Source organism: Sander vitreus, chromosome 11 (assembly GCF_031162955.1).
Source record: "Sander vitreus isolate 19-12246 chromosome 11, sanVit1, whole genome shotgun sequence".
Taxonomy (NCBI): domain Eukaryota; kingdom Metazoa; phylum Chordata; class Actinopteri; order Perciformes; family Percidae; genus Sander; species Sander vitreus.
Window position 1 is genome coordinate 3,877,812 of NC_135865.1, and position 27,855 is coordinate 3,905,666.

At 40.1% G+C, this 27,855-nt stretch overlaps 1 protein-coding gene across 3 annotated transcripts in view; it reads left to right on the forward strand.

Moving 5' to 3' along the window:
* The window catches only part of LOC144525988 (nck-associated protein 5-like), a 94,031-nt gene extending 72,414 nt beyond the window's left edge, over positions 1-21,617 (forward strand). For 2 of the 3 annotated variants that reach the window (XM_078263103.1, XM_078263102.1), the window contains 2 exons: positions 902-977; positions 8,254-9,361. In XM_078263103.1, the coding sequence (XP_078119229.1) occupies positions 902-977; positions 8,254-8,783 (606 nt within the window). In that variant the 3' untranslated portion in view covers positions 8,784-9,361. Of the gene's footprint in view, positions 1-901; positions 978-8,253; positions 9,362-13,470; positions 13,567-16,085 lie in introns of those variants that run through there. The other variant, XM_078263105.1, reaches the window with a different exon arrangement.
* The last annotated feature ends 6,238 nt before the right edge of the window (positions 21,618-27,855 follow it).

Below are 27,855 nucleotides of genomic sequence, written 5' to 3' on the forward strand. Positions count from 1 at the left end.
AAAAGGGGCAGCTATTTTATTAGTATGCGGACAGTTTTACTTCTAAACACAAGCATTTCTTCTTACATAAATGTGTTCCCCAACCCTGTTTTTATGTTAAGTATGTTTGTTACGATAATATGACATTACTGTGATTGCACCAGAAAGACATATTAACAACAAAAACAAGCAAAGACTAAAGAAAAGGTAGAAATGGAATAATTAATGTACTTTAAATGATTATTTGAAAAAAATAGTGAGATGAAATAAAAACAGAAAAACACTACATGACCGTCTTAACAAGTGAGATGTGCTTCAGGCTGATTTCCCAAACTGTCCCTCAAACCCTCTTACATACAGTTTCATCATTTCGGCCTTTATTACCAACCCTTATTATAAGACCTTTAAATGTATCACTGTGTCCATAATTTAACCATGGGATCCCCGTTATTCATCCAAAGAATGTATCAATAATGTAACAATTGGACACATCAAGTTTTCAAGCAGACACACTGTTATAGTTTGAATATGTGATAGTTTAAAGTTCAGAACCTGTGAAACTGTGTACATAAACCTCTCCATGGAGGACTGCTTAAAGAAGATCTGACATCCCTCCTCCTACATCCCAAACTCTGAGGAGCATGTAGACAGCCACGTATCAGTCAATTAGAAGACTGTTGGTAGCATGATGTAAATAGAGAGCCCATGAGATGAAAATAAGGGTAGAGGCAAAAACACAAACAGAATATGGAGAAGATTCATTATTTAGTCACATTATGGCACTGTCAAGGTTAGAGGGGTTACTACAGTGTGATATAGCGTTTGATGAGGCACTGTAGCTAAAAGCAAACAATGTCATTTTAAAAGTATGAAAGAACATGTAGGTAACTTCTTTTTTGTCCTTCTACAAAAAAACACAAAGATGCAGATGATGAACCTGAGAGCCGATGGTGAAAATGGATCCACAGCGAAGAGCCCCAACCAGGATGCTGTAATAGGTCAGACTTTCTATTCTCTGTTGTATAGGACTGTCGGAGGAATTCCTTACAGTCACTGCAGTTAGTAATGGACCCCACTTAAAACATCTTGGTACCTTAACAAAACTTAGCTAACTGCAATGCAATGTTAGCTGTATCAATTTTAGTATGCTAGCCTTAAGATTTTATCTGTGCTTACCATTTTACAGTTTGCAGAAAGAAGTGAAGACCAAATATGACAGATGTGTAAGTCATAAACATGATGAATATGCTTTAAGCAGTCAAACAAACATGCAAAATGCTGAATTTTGTCAGTGTGTGCTTTTTTTCTCCATATTAATGTTTCATTGTATTTGTTCTACCTCTGCATCTTTCAATCTGGGCAGATAAGAACCATTTCACCATGGTTGTATTTCATGCAGAGTTTGCCCGGGGAGATTGTATACAGTCTTGAGCGCTCATCTTCACACATCCATGCACTGAAAATTTGCATGCACAGGCTCATCCAATCAAGATGAACCTATTCATCCCAATGAATCCTCCAAACCACACGACCATATTGGTTGTTTATGCCTGCCCTCTAATACGGCCCATAGGAGCGTTTCATAATTAGCTTCTAGTGGTGGCAGGTACTACGACCCATAGGAGCGTTTCATAATTAGCTGTTAACGGTGGCAGGTACCCACAGGAGCGTTTTCTGTCCTCATATCTTAACGCGACAGTCGCGGTTTTAAACACGCCGTTAATGCTGTAACACAGTTGCACTTAAATTTAGAAAAAGATTGTTGTTAAATTGCTAAAATTATTTAATTTGTCACGCTTCTTCACTTCCGGTTACACACGTGACACAGAATGTTACATAGTTCCGTTTGTTCCATAAAGTTAAAAAAAACTTGCCATTTACTTTTATTTTTAATTGGGCCACAAACCACGGTCTCCTTGGTAAAAGTCCCGTATTTGTTTGACTAATCCACCACCCCAACCTGGCTCCTTTAGGCGATCTTACAGCTGGGAACACACCGGGCGCGCAAGTGTCTCGTAGCGTAGATACGTGCCTGAGTGTGCGTGCGTGTGTGTGCGTGTGTGTGTGTGTGTGTCACTCTCTCTGTCCATCCGTCAGTCTCTCTCTCTCCGTGTACCTAGGTGTTTTATTTTGAATTTGTTTTATTTTTGTAAAGGATCCGGCTGCACTCTGGTCTTCCTGTATGTGATTACCTGCCTGGCTTGACACATACGCTCGCGTCCTGCGCAAGAAATACAGGAGACGCAGAAACTATCGCTGCAGCGTGCGGGCTGGCAGAGACGCTACACGCCCGGTATGAACGGACAGATTGGATAACACGGGCGCCGAAATAAAAATAGCTGCGCTATGCTGTTTTGGCTGTTCTACTTTGTCAGCTTACTTCCTGCTTTGCTCCCTTCTTAATTACTATGGCCACTAGAGGACGGCACCACTATACGTAAATGCTAATATGGGTCGTAATTAATGCTTGAATAAACAATTTATGGTGTGATGTTTTGGGGGAGGACAGTTTCCTTCATCCATATGGAGGCCAAAGCTCTCTCCTGGCATGACCTACTATAAAAAAAAAAGTATTAGTGTGAGGGAAGATCGACTAGATTGTTCCAGCAGTGACCTCCTGTAGAGCTGTGTTGTCCTACGATGGTGACATTGAGGAGGATTGAATATGGGATTATCCTTCGTACAGTGCTGCACTTTAGTTTCTAAATTTTGGATCAATTAATTACGTTGGGCTAAGTGGTGTAAGTGGACAAACAGCCATCCATGGTCATCCATTGTGATTTCCTCGCTATCGCAGACCTGGTAACACGTTCAGATAATCTTATGAACGAGATCTTCAATGACTGACACAGCAGAGGTGTTTTTCTTCTGCTGGGGCATGCTACTTGGAAATTTTGCAAGAAAAAAACTTGATATTGTCTGAGACCATAAAGTCACAAATTCACGAGAAAATAAAAACAGTGTTTTTTTTGTCAAGGAAACACATTGGTTTACTACGGGTATTTCGTGGCCAGGCTTCCTTGGCGCACCTGCAGCAAACTTGGGCACAGGTTGGGATCAAAAAGAAGGCATTATTATATGTGGGTGTATTAGAGGCTGTGGCAATCATGGCTTATCACATTCACTACTTTCATCCCCTTTAATCACAGATGGGCTCTCGCCGTCACAACGCACTAAAAGTTCCGGAATCCTGTAGAGAGTTTGTCTCCGAGAAAAGTTTTTGTCTGTGACTCGGGATGGACATTTTTTCAACTTTAGTTTTGAACCTGGACAATCTCTATCACAATGCTCATCACAGCCACGCATAGGCTACCTGTAGGCTATTAGTATAAAAAATGTGGAGCTCCAGGCCAGCCTTAAAAAAAGATGAGGCATTCAGCTGTTACCTCAGTTACCCAGTGTTTAGGATGGGGACAGTCCTGAGGGAGCTATGGCTATTTTACAACTGTCTGATGCTGGTTGTTTTAGAGTCCTGTTAGAGGGTAGGAACAAATGGCCTGTGTGTTTGTATGGTTTGGAGGACCTTTTGGTAGGGTCCCATTGTATTGGATTGTGTTGATACGTAATTGAAATTACCAATTAATCTAATGACCCAACAGATAATGATGCAGCATAATCATCACATGACAAAAATAGTTCTTTTGAGACAGACAGTGAGTGTGAACTCTGAAGTTCAGATGACAATGACATGTATTGCTGCTGCAGGTATTGGTGTTTTCTCCCAGTTTGGGTCTGCTTGGTTTGACCACATTTTGGATCTAATTATCAGGTCTATTTAGATCGGGATCGTCTGGTCTCTCGGGTCCCTTTCTGAAAAGTTCTAATTAACCTTGGGTGTATTTAAAATGTGTCTCTTAATTCGATTTATGCGCACCAGGTCTGTTTTGGATTGGTTCCAAAACCTTGGACCAGAAAGTATCCCGAATATGTCAAAACACTCAAGGTCCATTTGGCTTGGCTCGACCTGCTGCTCTATGACACTGGTGCAGATGAGATCTCTCTCGCTCACTTCAACCACCGAACACAAGCTTTTCTCTACTTACTACCTAGTTAAAACTAGAGCTGACATCTAGTCAAACAAGAGAGAAACTAGACAGGAAGTCAACTTTATTTGGTCCTTATTTCATTGCGGTCACTTTCTTAATTAAAAATTGCAGCAGATAAAACTCCACGTCTCAGATAGAGGGCTGGTGACGGACCCTGCTGAAATTCCATTGGCCAGAGTGACACCATTGGCAAGACGCTGCAAATATCAAGCATGTTTGATACGGGCGGACGCCTGCCCTCAGGGGTTAATCACCTCATTACAATTTCAGAAGTGCACCAGCTAAGCACACTCATTCAAGCCACTGCTGACTGAATTAACTTTGCCTTCAGCAGTGAGCTGAATTATACCATTCAGACTTAGCATGAACTTGTTGGGCCTCATGTAGAGATGACAAAGTTGTTTTCAACTTGATGCTTCAAACTAAGATGAGAAAAACAAAAAAAATGTAATTAATAGTTATACACTATACTGAGCAGCTACATTTGATCATGTGTGGCTGTGTTAGTTATTTCTCAGCAAATTAGACTTCTTCTTTATCTCTCTTCTTTTAAAGGTCAACTGAAATTAAATAGCACGCTGTGTAAATGATATGTCTTGTGCACTGCTTTGAGAAAAAAACATCTATTCCCAAAAGGGAGAAAGTTATATTTTCTATGTTCTAGTTCCATGATGGCAACCATTGGAATGCCATTCTTTGCTTACGTAGTCAGAGAATCTTTTTTCATATATCTAATCAAAAGAGTCATTTAAAATAGATTTCAATGAAGCAGTACTGTCACCATTCTATTATAGGCTGATAGAGACACTGACTAACATCCAGACAGTTACTGATACCAAACCTCAGCCCCCATTAGCTTTCTAGCTCATGTCTTCTTCTCATCTACAGGCATGAACGCATTATTATGAATTCCACTGGGTTTCTTGGCAAACCCGCCCAGCGTAGCAGCCCGATTAGTTGAGGTTAGGCATTGACTTTGAGTGGTTAATGTCAAGTTGGCTCATTGATCAGGTGGATAGGACCTGAGCAAATCGGGTTCCGGTACCTCGAGTCGCATGAGCATTAAGGCCTGGCCAATCCTTGTGCTTGAATTCCACGTAGGGCCAAGACAAGTATGAATTATAATAACGCAGCATGGACACACGTCTTGTGTTGGACCATGACTGAGTGAATAAGCCAGCAAAACAAAGTGCTAATGTCAGTTTGAAGACAGCTGATTAGCTCGGCAGCAGTTTAAAAATGTCCCTGCAAATAAGAGCTGCACAATTGCAATTTTATGGAAATCGCAATATTTACTAATACTATATCCAAATCACAGAGGGGGTGCAATATTAAATATAAAAAAAATGTTTTAATATTTTTCAATGAAAATGAGAATAATGATACCAAAATGATCATTCCCTCCAATATCGTGCATCATATCGCAATCGCAATATCAGTCAAAATAATCGAAATGAGATATTTTCCTCATATCGTGCAGCCCTACTGCAAATGTTTAGATACATTTTGTATCTTTATTCCCAGCACAGCTAGCAAACGCTGCCGGTCTGTGTCTTGTAAGATACTACCAGTCTCGGTGCTCCTGCCAGCTCAGCTGTCAATCAACACAACCCACTCAGAGGTTTAGAGGCTGAAGGAGCATTTCTGATCTATCTCTTGTACAATGTTCAGTCTAACTTTTTTTTTATTACAAATAAGGGTGACATTTATGATTTCAGATGGACTTTAAGGAGGGATGTGTTTTCTCACCACAGAACGCTGCACCTGGAACAAATCCTCTCCCCTTTCTCCTGCTTGTTTGTCTTTTTTTTGTGCTTTTGTACTTGAATTGAATATATATATAATATATATTGTAGGTTTCTGTACAGTTTAGTATGTCAGCAAGTCTTTGACTTGGCCCCTTTTTACATTTTTTGGCTGAGGACAACCTAATTTCAGTTAGAAATAATATTATTTTACAATCTAGTCATTAAACAACATAGTCCTACAACAAGTACAACATATTATTATGATTACGTTATGCACACATAGTATCCTATGTTTTAAAACGAAACAGAAGACCATTACTGCAGTGTAGTCCTGTGCCATGGAGGAGTTATTGATTGAGCATGGATGGTAGAGGGGATGTGAGGAGGTCCATGTTAAAGGAAGGTTGAAACCAATCAAATCTCAGCCTCTGTGATTCTGCCTTCCTAGACAAGACTGTGTCACAGCGGTTCTTGTTAACTTGCAACTAAAGATCAAACTAATCAATAATGTCTCTGTTCTGTGTCTTTTCAATTTAATTATTTGTTCTTGTTTACAACAGGGTAAACACTAACCATTTTCATCTCAAGGGCTGCTTCCTAACATACATAGACACTTAAAGCTCACTTTTAATTCATGGAAGCTGCAATAGTCGTATAACTGTGATAGACGTGTCCGTGACTCAGCCTCTAAATAAAGCTATTAATATATATATAGCTATGTAATATCTTGTTTATTTCAAGTACTATACATAAAACTGGTCCTATAATACTGCATGTTTCAATGTTTTCGTAGCCTAACACTGAATTTCCGTGACAACAAATACAGTAGCTTCAACTTTATATGTACATTTTTATCCTTATCCTATCCACATTTTTTTGTAACGTGACAAATAAAAATTAATTAAAAAAAACTCTATTAATTTGAGAAAAAAGTGAGGAAAATCGGACTTGTAGAAACCCAGAAGAGGGGTGTGAAGTCTCATGCGTGCACACCTTAAATAATAAAGGGGGAGCAGCTGTTGCCTTAGCTCCAGCGTGAGATTGCCTGCAGGCTCCTGCCACAGGGTACATATTAAAACACGAGCCTGCATGACAACAGCTAAAGGATATCTTCTCTTATTTAGACTGTAGGCCTGCTGTGAAACATTTTGTTGTTCTTTAGATTTCTCCTGGAGGATTTGTTTGGAAAGATAGATGGTTCTTTGATCGAAAATGTAGCCGAACAGCAATGTAAATGACGCAAACTCCAAGGTTTATTAGTGTCACATCTGTGTTATAGTGTGTCATTCTGGAGGCACAATGTCAGACTTTTGACTGAACAATGCAAACTCTCGCATCCCTAACCTCACAGTTGAGAAACATCACATACATCATAAGTGTGCGTGTTTGACAGTTATGTCTGGTATGTTGCAAATACAATACACACATTTGGAGTGTATTTAAATTTCATTTCATATGCCATTCCGTGCATTTCATATTCACAGCGTGATCTATGCATGCTAGCAGTCACACACGCACACCCATTAAACAACATCTGTAATACAAAGCAGTGGTTCAAGTGGGCTTGAGTTGCGTTGGCCGAGTCCTCCTCTGTGGCAGGGCTACATGTATGGTATAATTAGCAAAATCATTACCCAGGCCTCACACTTATGTGTAGTTAGATTGTACTGAAGCAACATTTTTCAGCTTGGCTTCTGTGTGCTTTGAAATGACCAAAACACAACACTAGAATCAGCTGCATAGAACTCAGACAGTCAGGATAATGTGGCAGGAATAACAAGGAGGCCCGAGGGAAACAATCGCATGATGCCGCAGAGAAGATCCATTATTATTGATTGGTAAAGCTGTTTCACTGATTCAGATCTCCACTTATCATTTCTAGCACTTTATCCATCAGAATAGAGGAACAGTTTATTCTCCACGTGGAACACAGATGCAGAATTACAGAGCAGGACATACAAGTTTAAATTTAAGGTTATTCATTTATATAGCACTTTAAACGCAAACAAGTTTGCACCAAAGTGCTTTACAAAGACAAAAACATATACAAGCATAAAACATACATGTATGCATAGATATAGTGGAAATACAACACTATTCAAGTAAAACAAGTTAAGAAACCAATTGAAACTCGTGAAATTGCATAAAAAGATAATATATATACATATATACATACATGCGTGCGTGCGTGAGTGCGTGCATGCATGCATACATACACATATATATGCATACATACACACCCACATACATAAAATAGTGTCTGAAGCTGTGTCTTAAAAATATCAACAGACTCAGCCTGTCTAACCTGTCTAACCTATCCATGAATAGACTAGACAGTCAACTATTATATTAGTGTACCTATATTTTAAAGCTTTCTTTAGCGCCACTTCAACCATGGTTGCCCTGTTGTTCCATTCCTGTTGTTCTCCCACTCTTTCCCTCGAGCCTGAGCCACTTCAACTGTTCTCCTTGTGCCGCAGGCTCCGGCTGCAAGATGCGAACGTTGGACAGTGGAATTGGAACCATCCCCCTTCCTGAATCCTGTTCCTTCTTCTCCTCCATCCTGCACCTCCTCCCCAAATCCACAAACACCCCCGAGCAGTCCCTCAGTCCTCCCAGTGTCCCCGGTTCGTCCAGCGAGGACGTGTCTCCTTCCCCGTTACCCCGGTGGAGGATACCCTCCGGCTTTAAGGACTGCAGCCATGCACGGGTGCCAAACTCCCTCTCCGACTCCTCCATAACCCATATCCAGTCAGTGCCTTTTCCCACTGTGGCCTTCCTCCAGCCCATCCAACCCCAGTGTGAACCCATTGTAACCTCTGCCAGTGTGTGTGATACCAAGAGCAGGCTGCCCAGACCTCCGCCAGGTACAGTAAAGCCACAGTGGTTCCAGCAACAAGCATCACATGTGGACTGCAGAAGAAAGATGATGCTCCTAGGGTTTTCTCCTTTTAGTGCTGTGGACTCATCTGTAGGGCTGCAGGATACGAGGAAAATATGCCATGTGTGATAACGCTGTTGAGTATCACAATACCGATATTACTTGCGATTTCTAAACCGATATTAAAACGTACTTTTAGTTTCCTTCCAAAATACAACAAATTGTTTGGTGAATTTCAAACAGATGAAAGGAAATCATTTCCAACGTTCTTTTATTGAACAAACTGAACATTGAGTTGAACATAAAAAGGCACCACTCAAAAAAGAATGACAGTTTTCAGTGCAGTTTCTACTGATATTTTCTTTCAACTAACACCAAAAAATCTCTTGAGTGTCTTGTGTCGTAGCCTTTCGCCATGTGTTTATTGCACAAGTTGATATCGCGATGACTATAAAAAAACGATATATATTGTGCCGCCCTATCATACAATAACATTTTTCTTAAAGTGCTCATATTATGCTCATTTTCAGGTTCATAATTGTATTTAGAGGTTATATGAGAATAGGTTTACATGGTTTAATTTTCAAAAAGCACCATATTTTTGTTGTTCTGCACATTGCTGCAGCTCCTCTTTTCACCCTGTGTGTTGAGCTCTCTGTTTTAGCTACAGAGTGAGACATCTCACTTCTGTTCCATCTTTGTTGGGAGTCGCACATGCTCCAGTAGCTGAGATCAGGACTGCTAGCCAGTCAGAAGCAGAGTATGAGGGCGTTCCCTGACAGTAGCTAGGTAAGGACTACTAGCCAGTCAGAAGCAGAGTATGAGGGCGTGCCACGCTAGCAGCTAGGCGAGCATCATAACATGTGTTCCAAAGTGACCACGTTTGTCTCTGAAGTAAAGGCTGGACTACAATAGAGCTGTTTGGAGCAGTTTGTGAACAGTGTTTTCTGTTGGAGATGGTAAGTCCCTTTGGGGTGGACTTTGGGCTTTTTCACTTTGTAAACCTATAACATGCACAAAAAGATATATATAACATAAAGGTAAGGGAAAAAGCCAAAAAGCATAATATGAGCACTTTAATCTCTCTTACGTCTTTCTGTGAGTTTTACTTGTAGTATTCCAAGTCAAATTCAGCAAACTCTCTTAAGAGCACATATTTGTCGTGACCAGGTCGTTTTAACTCGATGAATGCCGCCTCTTCATGAGAAGGCATAATCAACGGCCCTAAAATAGCCCTGAGACACTGATAAATGTTACTTTTTTGTTTGTCAAAAATGGTAGTTTTGTAGTCTGATGCAGATACATAGAATACACAAGATACATTTTCTCGACAATTTAGATGTTTTTCATGTTTCTTATCTACAAGGTTGCTACAATATTGTCAGTATTTGTGTTTTGCAGGGCTGTACTGAATGGCAAAGCTTTGAATGTCTGTCGTCATATTTTACAATTATCCTCATCGCCCTATAAAAAAAGTGATTCATTGGATTGGAGTTAGTCTTCTTTTATTAAATCAGCTTTCTCTCAAGAATATTTCGACATCAGTTTCGACAGCATACAGTAAATACATTTAGGCAGCAGGCAAACCCAATAAGGGCATAAAATAATGACGAAATAATAATCACTCCCCGAGCTTATAGCAACAATATGCTACGACAGAAACAACACTCTGGAGTTATTGGAAATGTTTGGATCACACAAGTCAGAAACAATCCTACGCAACCACCAGTGGAATCTAATTCTACAAATAGTATAATACTAATAATATTAGTGTAGCGTAATCTTTATCTGCAGCTGTGCCGAAATCCCGGGTTTAAACAAACTTAATGGACATGCAGAACAAAGAAAAAAGCTGCGCAGCATTTAAATGTTAAATTTAGAATTTGAATGTCAACATTATGAAGCCTTGCATAAGGAACCTAAGGAATCACGCTGAATGTGGACAGTAGTTACTGGACAATAATTGATATTTGATTATGAGCTGAAAAATGGGAGTTTACTAACTCTATCTATAGAAAGCTCTTCCACTAAACTCCTACTCTCAAAATAGAATACTCAAAAGTTAGGCTACAATTTGTTTTTGATTTAACAAATTGTGCTGTATAAGCTTTAAAACAGGCAGAAAATATATCTGTCATCTGTCAGTCTCCTTTAAAAGGGACATGTCCAATGAAAGTTCTGCTTGGGGTCATTTATTATTCATTTATCCATTCTAAAGAGCACGTCAAGGGGATGTTGAAGCTACATTGATGAAATGCATTTCATGAAAGACCCACTCCTGTCAGTGTGCCAGTGAAATTGAAGAAGAATGTGTATATATAACAACACAATAGACTAGCAAAAGCAGCAGTGATCTCGGTGTGTCATGACAACAACCAGAGCCTTCATCACTACACTGATAGCTTTCATGCAGCAGGACGCAGTGTAGACGTGGCCTGCTCCGTATGCTAATCACACAGCATGAGCTGGAGAAAAACACTCATTTTCACTGTCAAGAGGAAAGATGTACTTTGTGTGTTGGTGGCTCTTAACAAGTCATGTTTTCAGAGTGAAGCCCCAAGGGTACTCCACCACAAACATAATATATATTTTCATCTGAACCGTTTCAGAATGGGGAGATGACTAATGTACACTAAATAAGCTGGTGCTCTCTTGATTGACTATATTATTTGAAAGTGATTGTCAATCTGCCCCCCCCCCCCCCTACAATCTTACTTTGAAGTGCATATGTGCAAAAGTGCATATCCACAGCGTACTCCATCACAGGAGTCATGTAGAGCTGCAGTAGAAAAACAACAGATTTTGAAAAAATGTTACAGCCTGGAAAGCTTGAGAACTGAAACTCCTGCCTCCCTGCTCTAGCCCCCTTAGGTACTGTAGCTATATGCCTGTCAAGCTTTTTGTTTTTCATTCTTGCGCGGCACATACGCAGTTTACAGTCGTTTTTTTTTTACAAAAAATGGGTCCCTGATTTCAGACAGAGGTAGACAAAAGCAGGGCTCTCATTTCTAACTGACAACCATCGATTTTGCAGGATAAAATTACAACTGTCCCTGACGTTAGCTAAACCCCGTCTCCAGCTGACGTTTTAATGTTTCCAGCGACTCATTTTGAAATAAACTTTAACCAAGTTGATATCGCGATGACTATAAAAAACAATATATATTGTGCAGCCCTATCATACAATAAAAATGTTCTTAAAGTGCTCATATTATGCTCATTTTCAGGTTCATAATTGTATTTAGAGGTTATATCAGAATAGGTTTAATTTTCAAAAAACACCATATTTTTGTCGTACTGCACATTGCTGCAGCTCCTCTTTTCACCCTGTGTGTTGAGCTCTCTGTTTTAGCTACAGAGTGAGGCATCACACTTCTGTTCCATCTTTGTTGGGAGTCGCACATGCGCAGTAGCTAGGTAAGGACTACTAGCCAGTCAGAAGCAGAGTATGAGGGCGTGCCCTGACAGTACCTAGGTAAGGACTACTAGCCAGTCAGAAGCAGAGTATGAGGGCGTGCCCTGACAGTACCTAGGTAAGGACTACTAGCCAGTCAGAAGCAGAGTATGAGGGCGTTCCCTGACAGTACCTAGGTAAGGACTGCTAGCCAGTCAGAAGCAGAGTATGAGGGCGTGCCCTGACAGTACCTAGGTAAGGACTACTAGCCAGTCAAGAGCAGAGTATGAGGGAGTGCCCTGACAGTACCTAGGTAAGGACTACTAGCCAGTCAGAAGCAGAGTATGAGGGTGTGCCACGCTAGCAGCTAGGCGAGCATTATAACGTGTGTTACAAAGTGACCACGTTTGTCTCTGAAGTAAAGGCTGGACTACAACAGAGCTGTTTGGAGCAGTTTGTGAACAGTGTTTTCTGTTGGAGATGGTAAGTCCCTTTGGGGTGGACTTTGGGCTTTTTCACTTTGTAAACCTATAACGTGCACAAAAAAGATATATAACACAATAAAGGAAAGGGGAAAAGCCAAAAATCATAATATGAGCACTTTAATCTCTCTTACGTTTTTCTGTGAGTTTTACTTGTAGTATTCCAAGTCAAATTCAGCAAACTCTCTTAAGAGCACATATTTGTCGTGACCAGGTTGTTTTAACTCGATGAATGCCGCCTCTTCATGAGAAGGCATAATCAACGGCCCTAAAATAGCCTTAGTAACGAGCCAGGCAGAGGCAGTAATGCTAGCCTAAACTCTGATATTGAAGCACCTAGGACCACATCCCGTGCAATGGGGAAATACCACACAGTGGATGTGCTGTAACGGAGGACTTTTTTTTGTAACCCCCTAGTATGTAGCTGATGAAATGCTCCTTGGCCTTGTAAGCTAGTTAGCCAGACATGCTTATATTAGAGCAGATAACACACACAGTTAAATCAATTCCTTATACTTTTTCTCTCATGTTTTTGATTAGGAAAGTAATAAGTAAGTCTAAAATAAACAGACACAACCCTCCAAACTCTTAGATGTAAACATAGGAAAATAGGGTCCAGGTTGAAAAAAAAAACGGTAGTTACCCTTTAACTGTCACTCCATATCTGGCAAACTAAACTCGAGCTTCATTTATTCTGTCTGGTGAGATGGTTGTCACGTTAAGCTCAGAATTACAGAGTGGCCACCTTTTCCAGCCGCTGCCCGTTTAGTGTCACTCTAGTTTAGTGTCTTTAAATTTGGAATGATAATCTTGCTCTCTTTGAAGAATTCAGCCTGCCAGTGTCACTCTGTTCTCCTAACTCCCCGTTTGACACGAGAGAGAATAAAGTCTGACTGCTGAGAAGACCTCTGAAATGAGTTTCATTCTGTGCTTTTTCCAGGTGGGATGGAACCAAAGAAGTTGACCTATAGCAAATCGAAAACACGACCCACTCCGAGCCAACAGAAAGAACAGACGAGACTTCAGCTTGCCAACTGTAAGACAATATGGAGCATTTTTATTTAAGACACATTTGGGTAAAACTTCAGGCAAAAAAAAACAACAAGTTATAATCTGTGCACACTTATCATGTTTTTTTTCATTTTTATTGTCTAACTTTATTATCCAGTGTTACACAGTTCTTGATAGGGTTATAAAAATAGACTACTAATTATTTTCCGGTTATCACCTCTGAAAGTCAAAGTGACCTGTTCCATTAAAACAGACAATCTTCTGTATAATTAACTGGGACCTCCAGCCTTGTAAAATACAAAGGAACACTGTATTGAAAATTCACATGACAACTCATAAACTTTCCAAAAGACTTTTGGGAACTAAAAACAGGGTCACAATTTTAGGGACTGCCCATTGGTCCGACGGCCCGTTATCCCGAAAACAAAAGCCCACTGTTCCAAAAATTACGGTATTGTTTAAAAACTAAAGATTACGGTACCAATACCAGTACTCTTAAAGTGACACCGATACCAATAGAGTACTTCATTTGAAACAATCCTTTCGCATTTAATGCATTTATTTTTTATCACAGGCGTGTAGTGTTGCCATACTTTGGAACATTTTGTTGGCATCTCTGCACGCAAAACTGCCAACTCTATCTGCTTTGTGAAACATGACAAATTTATGAGAAGAACTGAGTGAATTGTGAAAAGTCTGTTTGATTTGAAGTTAATTTACATTTACAAATGACAGATGACGTGGCAAATAAAGTCTTCCACTGTTATCTAACGCATTGCTAAATTTAAACATCCTTCTAAAAGATCATTTAGGATTTCCTACGACTCATAAACAGACACTAACTCAATCGGCAAACATGATTTAACATAATTCGGTATTAATTTTAGCTCCATGTAAAGTGAATAAACGCGATGTTTCCCAGATAATGCTCGTCCGCCTTAGCGACGCAGTTTACCGATTTTTCTAATTGCTGAATTATTAAATCAGACTTCTACTGAGTGAAAAATGACGCCATATTTAGCAGAAGAACTCAGTAATATAGTCAACATTATCATCATGTCTGATAACCAATAATGATTTGAGGTTCGGCCTTCCGATTAGGCTACCTCTGTCGTCTTTTTCCCTCCTTAGTGTATTTTGATGTGCTTCTTAAAATATATGTATGTTTTGTGGTGTGACAATGCTGTTGGAAGGGCCCAGAGGTTTCAATTAACAAAGTACAAATACTTCCTTACATTACCTTACTTAAGTAGAAATGTTGGGTATCTATACTTTACTGGAGTAATTATTTTACAGCAGACTTTTTACTTCTACTCCTTACATTTTCACGCAATTATCTGTACTATCTACTCCTTACATTTTAAAAATAGCCTTCTCACTCCTATTTCAGTTTGGCTTGTTTTCATTCCGGCCTTGTCATCGTTGTGTGTGTGTGTGGATCGTAAAATATGTCAGGTTTGAGGCGGCACATGAGGCACCATCACACACACAAAATGCACATTAAGATTCTGTGTTGCCTTTGAGTCTAATGATTTTATTAAAACAATTTCTTTCTCAGAAAAACACTCACACAAGTGTTTAATACTCAACATTCTATCACATTCACACCACAGTTACAATCTATATACTATGTATCAGACCGGGTGTTAAGCAGCTGACTAAGATGGGAAAGTGATGCAACCTCACATCAACGTGCAGTGCAGCAGGTTTCTTCAAATATCATCTCTGCCCACTGCAATCAGGTCACAAGTTCTCTCATTCTATTTGCATTTAAACCGCAGTTGCTCGTGCAGTATGACTGAAACTGATGTTTTATTGACTTCCAACAACACAATAATATTGAAATCACTATAAACTGTAGGTGCTCTGAAGTCAGCGGCAATAGTTTCTGACTTTTCTGTGATTAATATTGCACATTATGTATGTGCAGGTTCTAGGCACAGATATTGAGGAATTGTATTGCAATATCCAATATCTCCTCTTTGGAAGAACTTCACAGCTCCCGCTGCCTCAAAAAGGCTAAAACCATCCTATAGGACTCATCACACCACAGTCACACACTGTTTAAACTACTGCCTACAGGCAGGAGATACAGGTCCATGAAAACGAGAACAAACAGACTACAAAACAGCCTTTATCCAACAGCCATAAGTGGATGGAACAATGCTGCTAAAGTATAGTTCCCACCACTGATCTATGTCTATAGGGGTATATATGTGCAATTTTTTAAACGTGGATGCCTGTATGGGTGTGTCTCCTATGTGTTTTTAGTAATAATATGTATGCAGTAGTAGCATTCTTTATTTATGTATTTATTTAGGCATATTTTACCTCATAGGTGTTTGGCACTTGACAAGGACTGCACTTAATTTCGTTGTATCTGGTACAATGACAATAAAGATATTCTTATTCTTCAATATGTTATTTAACCCGAAAACAAATAGATATTGCATTATATCTATACCAATTTATAACAGTATTTGTTACGTTTCTTCATATGGCAGTGCTGCAGGATCTCACTTTGCTCTACATCTTCCATTTCAGAGTTTATGAAGCTGACTGAGTCAACCTCAAGCAAGGAATCAAGCAATCAGTTGGATTTGTCACTCTAACACACGGAGGATCCCTAAATCCCACAGTTTGGACACTGTGTCTCTGTATCAGGATGAAACGCTCAGAGCTGTGAGCTTGGCATTGTGGGCTTCCACCTGTGCTCAGTGTAGTGTTGAGATACAGAGTACCCTTTGAGGTGTAGTAATGAAACTTCTGGCAGCCATTTTGGAGGTCTGCAGCATATTGGCATCAGCTGTGAGCATCTGCTTGAGTTTCTAAATGTCCAACTCTGCTGTCTCACAGTAAAACATTTTCTTTTTCCTCGGAGAAGTAACAATTTTACAAAAACATGAACGTGACAGATTTTTTTGATTTGGTAATATCTGGTTAGCTACTGTAGCACTTCCATGGCTACCTGTAATCATCACTATGTCAGTTGCACACAAGCTCATGCATTGATGTTTTAAGCTAATGTGGGTGGCCAACAGCTGCATTTTGCTACGACATAACCATGCTTGTTAGCTAGCTAAGCTCAGTTGTATAAACGATATGCTTGGTGTCGTGAGTCGTGAGATCACTGCTGCAAGGCAACGGCAACATGGACGCCAAAAGGCTCTAACTAAGGCTAACAATTTAGCAAGCTAGCGAGCTGGTAACTGGCCACTGGGAATATCCATTTTTTCATCAGACCTTTTATAAAATTATTTTAAAAAAACTATACGACTAAAATGAAATATATTAACTTACCATTCACTGAAAAATTAACTTCCATGACCTTATTATTACTTGACGTGTTTGCTGAAAACATCAGCCATTTGTGCAGCAAAAGCCCCAACATTGCCCTAGTTTCATATCCAGCAGACACAGAGCAACATTAGCATCCCATTTGATTGTCTCTGGCAACTTTAGAAATCTAATATTTAAAGTACAATAGGGTGACCAGATTTCCCGGGACTAAAACCGGGACACTTTGTGCGTGACCGTAGTGCTCGTGCACGTACACGCTTTTTAACGTGAACATGTGCCAGCCCAGGTCAGACATAGACACAGACAGATTAGACACACGTACAGCACACGTTCACTACTGTTCACAACATAATGGGGTATCTTAGTTAATATTCATGAATTTTCTTGGTATGTAGCCTACATATCTAAGAAATAATATTAAAAGACATTGAGTGAGTTTCGTGTGGGACCAACTTTATTTTTCAGAATTCAAGCATTCTTTTGGAAAATGTACCCACTGAACTTGTGAAAAACTTAGTGAAAAGGTATTTTTCATTGCATGGCACTAAACAAATTATTTGGAACTGCTGCCACAGGCTTGAACTAAAGTTATGGTAACACTTTACGGTAAGGGTACGTGAATTATGAATTCATGCATGAATTAATTAATTCATGATTTGTGCATTACTTCATTCCTTTATATCTTATGAATCATCAGGAATTGACATGAGTTCATAGCCTCTCATTCATGACCTCATGCATGAACAACACATCAACTAAAGCATCAGGTAAGGTGGGTACATCATTATGCACAAGTTGTGTTGTGTTTTGCAGAAAAATAAACAATCATGATCATGCTTAATAATTCATAACAATGTGCCCACATACCTAATGCTTTAGTTGTGTTGTTCATATATATATATATATATATATGTATGAGGTCACGAATGACAGACTATGAACACGTCAATTCCTGATGATTCATGGGATATTAAGGAATGCAGTAACACATAAATCATTAATTACATAATGCATAATAATACATAGGCGTACATCAATTAATTCATGCATGAATTAATGATAATTCATGTACCCTTACCGTAAAGTGTTACCAGTGTTATTCTAACCAACAACACACACACACACACACACACACACACACACACACACACACACAAATGTAATCTCATTTGATAGAGCAGATAGCTTCCTCATTGGAAACATTCATTCCGCATACAGTATTTGTTAGAGGAGTGAATTAGCTCAAGAATCAATGTGTTGGCTGAAAGCCTACTGTGAAATTGCGCACATGTCAGCAAAATTGGCCCGTGTGACAAGTAGCGTCTTTAACGTGGGAATGGTCATACGGTTCCTCTCATCAGTCCATGTGTTGTTCATGAGCGAAACGATCCACTCAACGGGAGCATTTGTGCCCGGTAGAAACATGGCGAACTGACAAAGGCGACCTACATGTGCGAACATGACTTTCCAGCGGACCTGGAGGGACTGGTTAAAACGAGACAGATAAGAAGAGGCATCGCGACAATGTTTACAAATATACATTGTAATGCTGGCTGCACAGATTATGCAGACGCTACGATTGACTGACACACACACACACACATTGTTAAAATCATACGCTGGACGCTTTGTTAGTCTTTCTAGTTAATGATCGGGCTATAATAAGACCACCTTGGCTATGTAATCGCTGACAACCGGGACAATTTCATAGTGGTTGGTGTAAACCGGGACATTTTAGCATCCCAACAGGCTTTTGTCAGGACTCGGGACACGCAACTCAGAATCGGGACTGTCCCGGTCAAACCGGGACGTCTGGTCACCCTAAAGTACAATATTCTCGTTGTACTCTTAAGAAAAGGTTTTCCATCTTTAGCTTGCTAGCTGTTTGTTTGTTAACATGAACCAGCCACTTAGTAGCGTTGTCATTTGGCGCGGGCAGTTAGCAGTTAGCAGTTAGCAGTTAGTGTACGGCATTACAACCAAAACAATGAGCCAGAAGAAAGCGTAATTTGATTCTATTATATTTTCAAGAATATTGATCAATGCAGGTTTGAACATTTAACTAACTTGTTACAAGCACAACTTATTGACCACCAGACCTCCATTATGGCACCAGCTGTGGTCACCTTTGGAGATTAATGTTGCAAATTAAAGTCTCAAATCTAAATTCCTGCTGAACAAAGATTATTTAGCCACATTCATTTGCATTCTCCGGCCATGTATGTCCATGTTAATAAATGTTCATGTGAAGATCTAATTCTACTTCAGATCAAATACATATCTAAGAAAAACATATGTCAGTAATTTATTTTCAGATGGAACCTTATAAACTCAAGATTACTGAACTATGATTTCCGTCCTGAAGGCATTTTATGTACAGCACTAACTACTGATTGCCATTCATGAGCTCTATACCTGACTGAGTAATGTGATTCTTTAAAGTGTGCACTATCTTGTTGGAAAGTTTTTTTTTATTGTCACAATGTTAATATCATCTTGCATGCAACCACCCTCTGGCTTATTCTAACCGCAGACATATGAATCTGATATTCAACATATGAAGAGTTTCATCACAAGAGGTGAAAAATACTGATGTGTGAAACTTGATGTGCACTGCTCAGTATTTATGATATATGTCAGAAAATCTGTCATTGCTTCAGCAAAGGTCTTTTAAAATATCATCCACAGTGAGTGTGAAATGATTTTAGAAAAGTGTCACGTTTTAAAAACACACACCTTGTAATGGAACTCTTCACATGTGAACTACATTCTGTATTTTTGACATGTTTCCACAGTTATGACATCAAGACAAAGCAGTGAGTTTTGCATGTAACCGTAGTTATAAAGCACCTAGTAGGCACATTGTGGACATAGTTGTGCTAGCTCAGGGAAAATACCATTTATTGTCTCTGATAGATGCTGTGGATTTAATAATTTAACCTCAACGTCCCAACCATTTCATTGCAGCCAGTGAACACCAGATTTCACTGTAATGGTTTAAGGATATTACCTGAACTCAGTATTTTCCTCTTGTCAGTTTTTGTCTGTACATTTAACTGTATAATATCTCACCAGTTTCTCTCTCTATTTATGTATGCCGTGTCCTTTATAGTAATGTTTTGGTGTTTTGAATGCATCCCGACATATTTGACAGTTTTTGCTGCTTTGCAACATTTCCCCCCCTCACACCTTTGTCAGCTTCCTGCCTTCATGTGTAGATATTTGCCAAAATGCGTATCGCCAGAACCAGGGTCCGAAATTAACACTAGTCACGTGCCAGATGCAGGAAAGAAATGTTAGTTTGGCGAGTAAATCTCAGAGGGCTATCCGCCACATGCTGGGTAAATGTTTGTACTTTCTTCTGTTCCTCTGCTGTCTGCCTGTCGGAGCTTTGGGGGGGGGGGCAGGCCGACACATGCACACACCGGAACGCCGGCCACCACGTCACTACTTCTAGCTAGCGTTTACCTCAGACTGGTGCGTTCTGTTTGAACTGGGAAGTCTTAATTCCCAGTCGAAAATACCAACTGGAACACCCCCTGAAGTCGGATTTCCAACTCGGGAAAGTCAGAGAACCTTACACTACCCCGACCAAAACTGACCTCAAAATCCAAGATGGCTGCTCCGTGCATCAACAGTAGTGAAGCTGTAGTAATATACAATTTATTAGCACTCCTGTCTTATTGTTGTCAAATTAAACCGGTCGTACACACGGTACTGTCCACCATCTTTTATCTGTGGATATGTTGTTAGGAAGTTTGTATGCACAAACTCAACTGGTATTGCTAACAATGGCTAACCTGGCTAAAGCAAACCCCACTGTGAAATAACGGTTCTTCTGACTTGTTGTTCTGTAGCTCCGGCTTCCAACTTCCAAAGTAAATGGAACGCACTATTCATTAGCCAGTATGTGGCTATTTTTGGCAGGAGTCAGCCAGCCTTCCAAAAGAAAGCACGATGAAAACGGAGGGTTACAAAAAAAAAATTGTTAAAGGAGTGAAGAAGAAGAAGCTTGGTCAATGGATTTTCTTTAATCTAACATTACCCGCCAACTTGGTCGGTGGGTCAGAAGGTTAATTTCGGACACTGCAAACACTGCTCTGAGCTAATCACATATACAGGAAATGAATGCAACTGAATCTACATATCACACTTGTCATGGTGACTATAGCCATATTCTTTTGAAACACTAGTTTACACTTTCACGTGATGTAGAACTCTGGAGCACTGTAACGTTGCACAATATCATAAGTCATCTTACTGTATTTACCTCCTCTTTACTTACTACATCTTTACTCACTTGCTACATGTATCTGTTGAAGGTAATATTTGTAAACTTAAAGTGGTGTTCATGCCAATAGCAACACACAGGTTTAATAAATGAAATATGTAGCATGCACAGGTGAGGCAAGGTGTTAATGGATCAGGGAACAGATTTGCTGTACTGATACGGGTAGATGGAGCATGGCGTCTGTGTTTTTAAAATGGCTCACATAATGAAGAGCCTCACGCTTACAAGAGTATTGTATTTTTCTAACATTTACTCCAATGCCCTGTATTTGTACTCCGCACTAATGAGTGTAATTTACCATTTATTGCACATATTGTTACTCACTATTACAGTAATTTTCCCTCTAAATGTTTTTTTTTTTCAGAACCCAATAATAACAGTGATGTTATCGTGTGACAGTCACCTTAGCAGTACAAATTGTATATTCTTTGTTTTATGTAAAAATAAACAAAGTAAAAATAAACTATTTCAATACTTACAAAACATTAAGGATGCTGCCTTGTGGTTTGTTCTTTTTGACTGAATTCTAACGCACACTAATATTTTGACACGCAATGAACGCATGCACGTTCTGAGATTTGGACCTCGGGCTGCTCCGTAGTTTGGGAAATCAGGAAGCGATGCAGCAGTAACGCTGGGGATAGCTAGCAGAAACTAAACTCCTTGAGCAGACATGGATAAAGAAAATGGAAAGTTGAGTTTCAAAGCCCTTCCAGATGGTTCTCTCCACAAGACTAAAGTTATTTGCGTGTACTGTCGATGTGAACTGAGTTACCACCGGAGTACGCCCAGTCTCAAATACAACTTGCCTAACAATAACCCTTTCTCCACTCCTATGAGGATAAGAGAATTAAAAACTTGAAAAATATATCTGGCAAAGTACATTTAGAAAAGATAAAATGTGCAATTAAAGGTGCAGTAGGTAAGCCTTCTAAAACTAACTTTCTGTCATATTTGCTGAAACTGCCCCTATGTTCCAGTAGAACTACATGAAGCAGGTCATTTAAAAAAGCATCTGGTTCCTCTGGCACCACCTACAGGCTGTAGTGTGATTTACAAAAATCCACCGCTCCCTGTTCAGATGCACCAATCAGGGCCAGGGGGGGTGTCTAACTGCGTGTCAATCACTGCTCATGCACACGCATTCATTCTCCCTTGTGGGGGTGGGGCTTAGGAGACCGTTTGGGCTTTTAGCTGAAAGGAGGGAGGGACTGAGAAGTTGTTGATGTTCAAAAGTCCTGGATCTTCACAATCCTACCTACAGCACCTTTAATTGGTGAATAATTGTGAGTTAACTTTGACAATCAATGACAGCCCTACTGAATTCATGTGGCTATAAAAAGCTCCAGATGTGATTTTATGCTAACAGGTGAGAACTTGGCTTGAGTTTCCTCCCAGCTCGAGAGTCCACTTCAGACTCCAGCCCATTCTCTGTGCTTGCCAGTATGAAAGATGGCGCCAGAGCAGTGGGTCCAACTTACTTTTCAAACTTTGTGACAACAAGTGTTGTTTTTTTAATTAAATTCACAGTTAACAATTTGCGGAATACCAACGAACATGCATGGGCACTGGACCAGGGTTTCTAAAACTGGAAGCATACTCCTGCTGAGCTGCCAACCAGTGTTGTCAGTTGAAAACTAAAGTGAAAAAACAAACACAAATGAAAATGAGGGCTGGTTCGCTAGATAGCACCAAGGTTGCAATAATCCTGAAGAAAAAAAATGGTGGAAGAACCAGAACTAATTTGGTGGGAAAGCAGGAAAAGAGGACTTAGCTTGACTGCTTAATCTTTGATTGGTGTTATTTCTTAGCCTGGAAATCCAGACCCAAATCCAAAAGATTAAGGGTTTGGCAATGAGTAATGAAAATGGCCCAACTCGAGGGGCGGCACCAAGCATGCATTTGAAAATCTCACTGCACGCAATTGGATAACACTACAACCAATCACAACAATACATGTTGTATGTATGTTGGGTGACGTATCCAGAGCGCCGATGTGATTGGTGCAGCTCGGCTACAAGGCCATAGTTAATGAGCATCATTACTGAATGCCAGAGTGACTCGCTGAGCAAAGTCAATAATCCTTTATAAAATAAAGATTAGTGTCAGTAGGTCTTCGCTTCAGTCGCCAAGACGCTCCATCAATGAGCCAGGGCAAATCATTGCTTATCAACATTTTCATCAACTCAAATCTTCTCCCATCTGGACCATGGTGGCTGAACAGTCAGAGAACAATGTTCAGAGATGTTATTAAGTAACAAAAATCAACCGGAACAATGAAAATAGGATTTTGAAAATGTCCCTCCCATCCCCAGTGGAAATCAGGCTCTTGACCTTGATGACAACAGAGATACTTTTAACCCTTGCGTTGTCCTCGGGTCAAATTTGACCCGTTTTAAAAAAAAAAATTATATCAGAAATATGGGGGTCTTTCAACCAAATTGCCCAGAAATAACGTGGATGCATGCATGTAAGTTGTAATGGAACCCATACAACATTCTTTGCATGTAATATTAATGATTACTTCCATTGAATTTTCGGTGTTTTATTCAATTTTATAGCATTGAAAAAAAATGGTTTTAAAACAGTATCCAGTCTGTGACTCACTGAACGTCCTCTGATCTTAACTATTAATCAAAATAATTCATATTTTTTGCTTTTTTTAAACCCAAAAATTAAGTATAATGTCATTTAAATTAGCTTTATTGAACATGAATTTTTTTTAAAAGCGTCAGAAAAGCAAATAAAACGTCGGAGAAAGCACCCCAAAAAAGTTCATTTTCAATATTGACCCAGAAGAACAATAGGTTCATGGTGGACGAGGAGACAACACAAGGGTTAAATATTGTCCTAACTGCAAGTGAGGTGAGGCAAACAGCTTCTGTCCAAGTATCAAGGTTCCTGTACCCTTGTGCAGTTTGAGCTGTCAGAGTAAATGCTTTCAGACCTGGAGTCTTACTGTCTTTTACCATAATGACCTCCTCTGGATTTATAGACACGCAATAACAAAGCACGCATTATGATCCTTTTCCAAAGACAAAAAAGTCTCATATTTCACTTATAAATTGAGTTAATATTTACTTCCACTTTTAGGATGTTGGACACATTGTGTATGCGGGTAGGCCTTTCTTCTAATCTGATGGTCAGTCATGCTTGATTAGTGTTGCTGTTAAAAGGCTCTGTGCATAATGCCTCCCAGTGTGCCATCACTCATGTTATGACACTCTTACTCAGAAGCTGACATAGAGAGAAAATACAGCTGGTGCACATTTAGCTAAACTCTCCTAAATGCAGTTGCTCTCACTGCTGAGGTCTGAATAAGAGTATGTGACATTCTAATGCATGAAACAAAAAACACTCATATTATGAATTTGAACCAGTCAGTTGGAACATTTCTCTCCGTAACCTGACAGCTGCAATAGCTGCCCATTATGTCTTTTACTTTCATAGTCCTGGGCATCTCATTTCAGAGTAAAAAGTGCCCTGTTGGATGTTGTAAATCTTCTAATTGCCTCAAATTGAACATGAATTACCGTTAGCTAATTTAAAGTATGATCAAAGTAGGGATTCATAACATGAGGTGTGTCTTAATGTGTAATTATCTAAGTTCCAATTAAGCTGATGAAATCACGGTCAACTTCTCCACAGCCCCTGTAGGCGGCTGCATATATGAAGAAAAAAAACACGTAACCCTAAATTCTAACAAAAGGTTTCTCAGCTGTTTTTTTTAGTATTAAGTGTCCTTAATAACATACTAAAAGTTTACCAAAATTTGACCACTAGAAAGGGGTAATTTTCAAGATGGCGTCCGAGCCCATAGCCCAAAGAGAGGCCTGTGTGTGAACCCTCTAAAATGGTCACTCATTTCAATTTGAATAAGGTAATACATATGTAATGCATCCTCTATAGATGTTTTTGAGTATAAAGGTGGGATTATACTAAACTCAACAAAATTAAATTCACAATTTTCAGCAATTCAGAAGATGGTGGAAGAGAATACTGACATTTGATATTGCTTACCTCATTAAAATGTTGGACTGTCTGCCAATATTTGCCACCGCTGGGCACTGCAACTACCTGAAATTGACATATTTCTACCTCCAAGAAATGTGCCTCTCGAGACCAGACACCCTGATGTATATGACATGTTTTCCAGGGGTATTCCACGTGATCCGCCACAGCAACCAGTACTGGGAAGGCCTTAGCTCTGACCTTGTCATCGAGCAGACATTAATGCGATCCTTGAAAAGCAGTGGAGGCTTGACCCACGGAAGTAGAATGACTGACTGAAGAAATGCGAGCATTGAGGACCATGCCTACACCCATCACATCTGAATACAACAACGCCGTGCAGGAATTCAATAACCACCAGCGAGCAGCACAGAGAATCCTCAGAAGCAAGGATGAAAAAGAGATCACTCTGATCTAGACAAGATTAAGGAAAAGCTTAGAATTTGCACACCATTCTCTCCAGACCCATCTCTGAGAAACATTGTAACTGGTGTTGTTGCCAAAGAGGAGGTGAATGTGCATGAGTTTGAGAGTGTTGGCAATGAGATCATTGAAAAGATGATTGGAAAACCTGTTTTTGGAATATCCTTCAAACGGAAAGACCGGGCAAAAACTCTTGCAGATGACTCCACCATCAAAGTTGCGCTTTGGTAACTTCCTCTCTCACCTCATGCTTGCCCTCTCGGCTGCTTTACAGGTGCTTGAGTGGACTGTCCAGGCTGGTCAGACCAAGCAGCAGTTCACTGGTCTTTGCGGCGACATGCCCCTGGGGCCGCTTCCAATCACCAGCTTACCCTGGGGGGCCACCATGGGCCCATGGGCTCACGAGGCCCTTGAGCACATCATTGTGATGGAGCTACAGGCTGTGCACCTGGCTCTACGGCATTTCCTGCCATACCTGTGGGGAAGGCACATGCTCATCAGGTCGAACTACACCTCGACAGTCTTTCACATATACCACCAGGGGGGCACTAGACCTGGTCGCAGTCTTCCTCTCTCGTCAAAAGCCCCACTGGAGGAGTGGCGGATTCATCCAGATATGGACCCCTGTCGCCTTCAGCTGTGGGGCCTGACCCGCTGTTGACAGATTGCATAGGACCTGTCAGAGATACTATCCTGACTGCTAGATCACTGTCTGCCCGTCTGCAGTACGGGAACAGGTGGTAACTTTTTTCTGGGTGGTGTATGGCTCATACTTACAGTGGGGCAAAAAAGTATTTAGTCAGCCACCAATTGTGCAAGTTCTCCCACTTAAAAAGATGAGAGAGGCCTGTAATTTTCATCATGAAATTTCAAAATGAGAAAAAAAAATCCAGAAAATCACATTGTAGGATTTTTAATGAATTTATTTGCAAATTCCTCGGGAAAATAAGTATTTGGTCACCTACAAACAAGCAACAAGTAACTTCTTCTTTAAGAGGCTCCTCTGTCCTCCACTCGTTACCTGTATTAATGGCACCTGTTTGAACTTGTTATCAGTATAAAAGACACCTGTCCAGAACCTCAAACAGTCACACTCCAAACTCCACTATGGCCAAGACCAAAGAGCTGTCAAAGGACTCAGAAACAAAATTGTAGACCTGCACAAGGCTGGGAAGACTGAATCTGCAATAGGTAAGCAGCTTGGTGTTAAGAAATCAACTGTGGGAGCAATTATAAGAAAATGGAAGACATACAAGACCACTAATAATCTCCCTCAATCTGGGGCTCCACGCAAGATCTCACCCCGTGGGGTCAAAATGATCACAAGAACGGTGAGCAAAAATCCCAGAACCACACGGGGGGACCTAGTGAATGACCTGCAGAGAGCTGGGACCAAAGTAACAAAGGCTACCATCAGTAACACACTACGTCACCAGGGACTCAAATCCTGCAGTGCCAGACATGTCCCCCTGCTTAAGCCAGTGCATGTCCAGGCCCGTCTGGAGTTTGCTAGAGAGCATTTGGATGATCCAGAAGAGTATTGGGAGAATGTCATATGGTCAGATTTTTTCTCATTTTGTCTTTCATAGTTGAAGTGTACCTATGATGAAAATTACAGGCCTCTCTCATCTTTTTAAGTGGGAGAAATTGCACAATTGGTGGCTGACTAAATACTTTTTTGCCCCACTGTAGTTATTTACTGTAGATTAAAAGTCCAATTACTGATCTGTTTCTGTCTGCCGAACAAACTGAAAGTGAATCAATGATAGAGATTATAGATGAGCTGTAGAGGCATCATGATGGTAGGTTAGAGTTACCATCTTACTAAAGAAGCCAGGTTGGTACAAGCCCAGTTGTTCCAGTTTGCTGTAGAGAGCATTTACAACCAATTAATTACATTTAATTTCAATCTTTTGATTGAGACTGCAACATACGACAAGATGTTTTAAATATATTATTTACCTCCAAAGTTCATCTCAAGACAGTTCTCCGCTCCACCGGCATTGTCAGGCTGCCCCACATTGAAGATTGTGTTCTTGGAGCACACGAAAGAAGCCTGGTAGGTACAACCTGCGTCTTTCCAGTTTCCTGTAGAGAGAGTTTACAACTTAGATTAAAAGTCCAATTACTGATTTGTTTTTGTCCAGCTCAGTGAGCCAGTTTCGGTCTAATTTTAAACCCAAATGTGAACTGTTCCCTAACTCTTCAGATAATAAACAAGTGAAAGTGAGTCATCTGTCAGCAGAGAGCTGTTTCTGTCTGCCAAACAAACTGAAAGTGAATCAACTT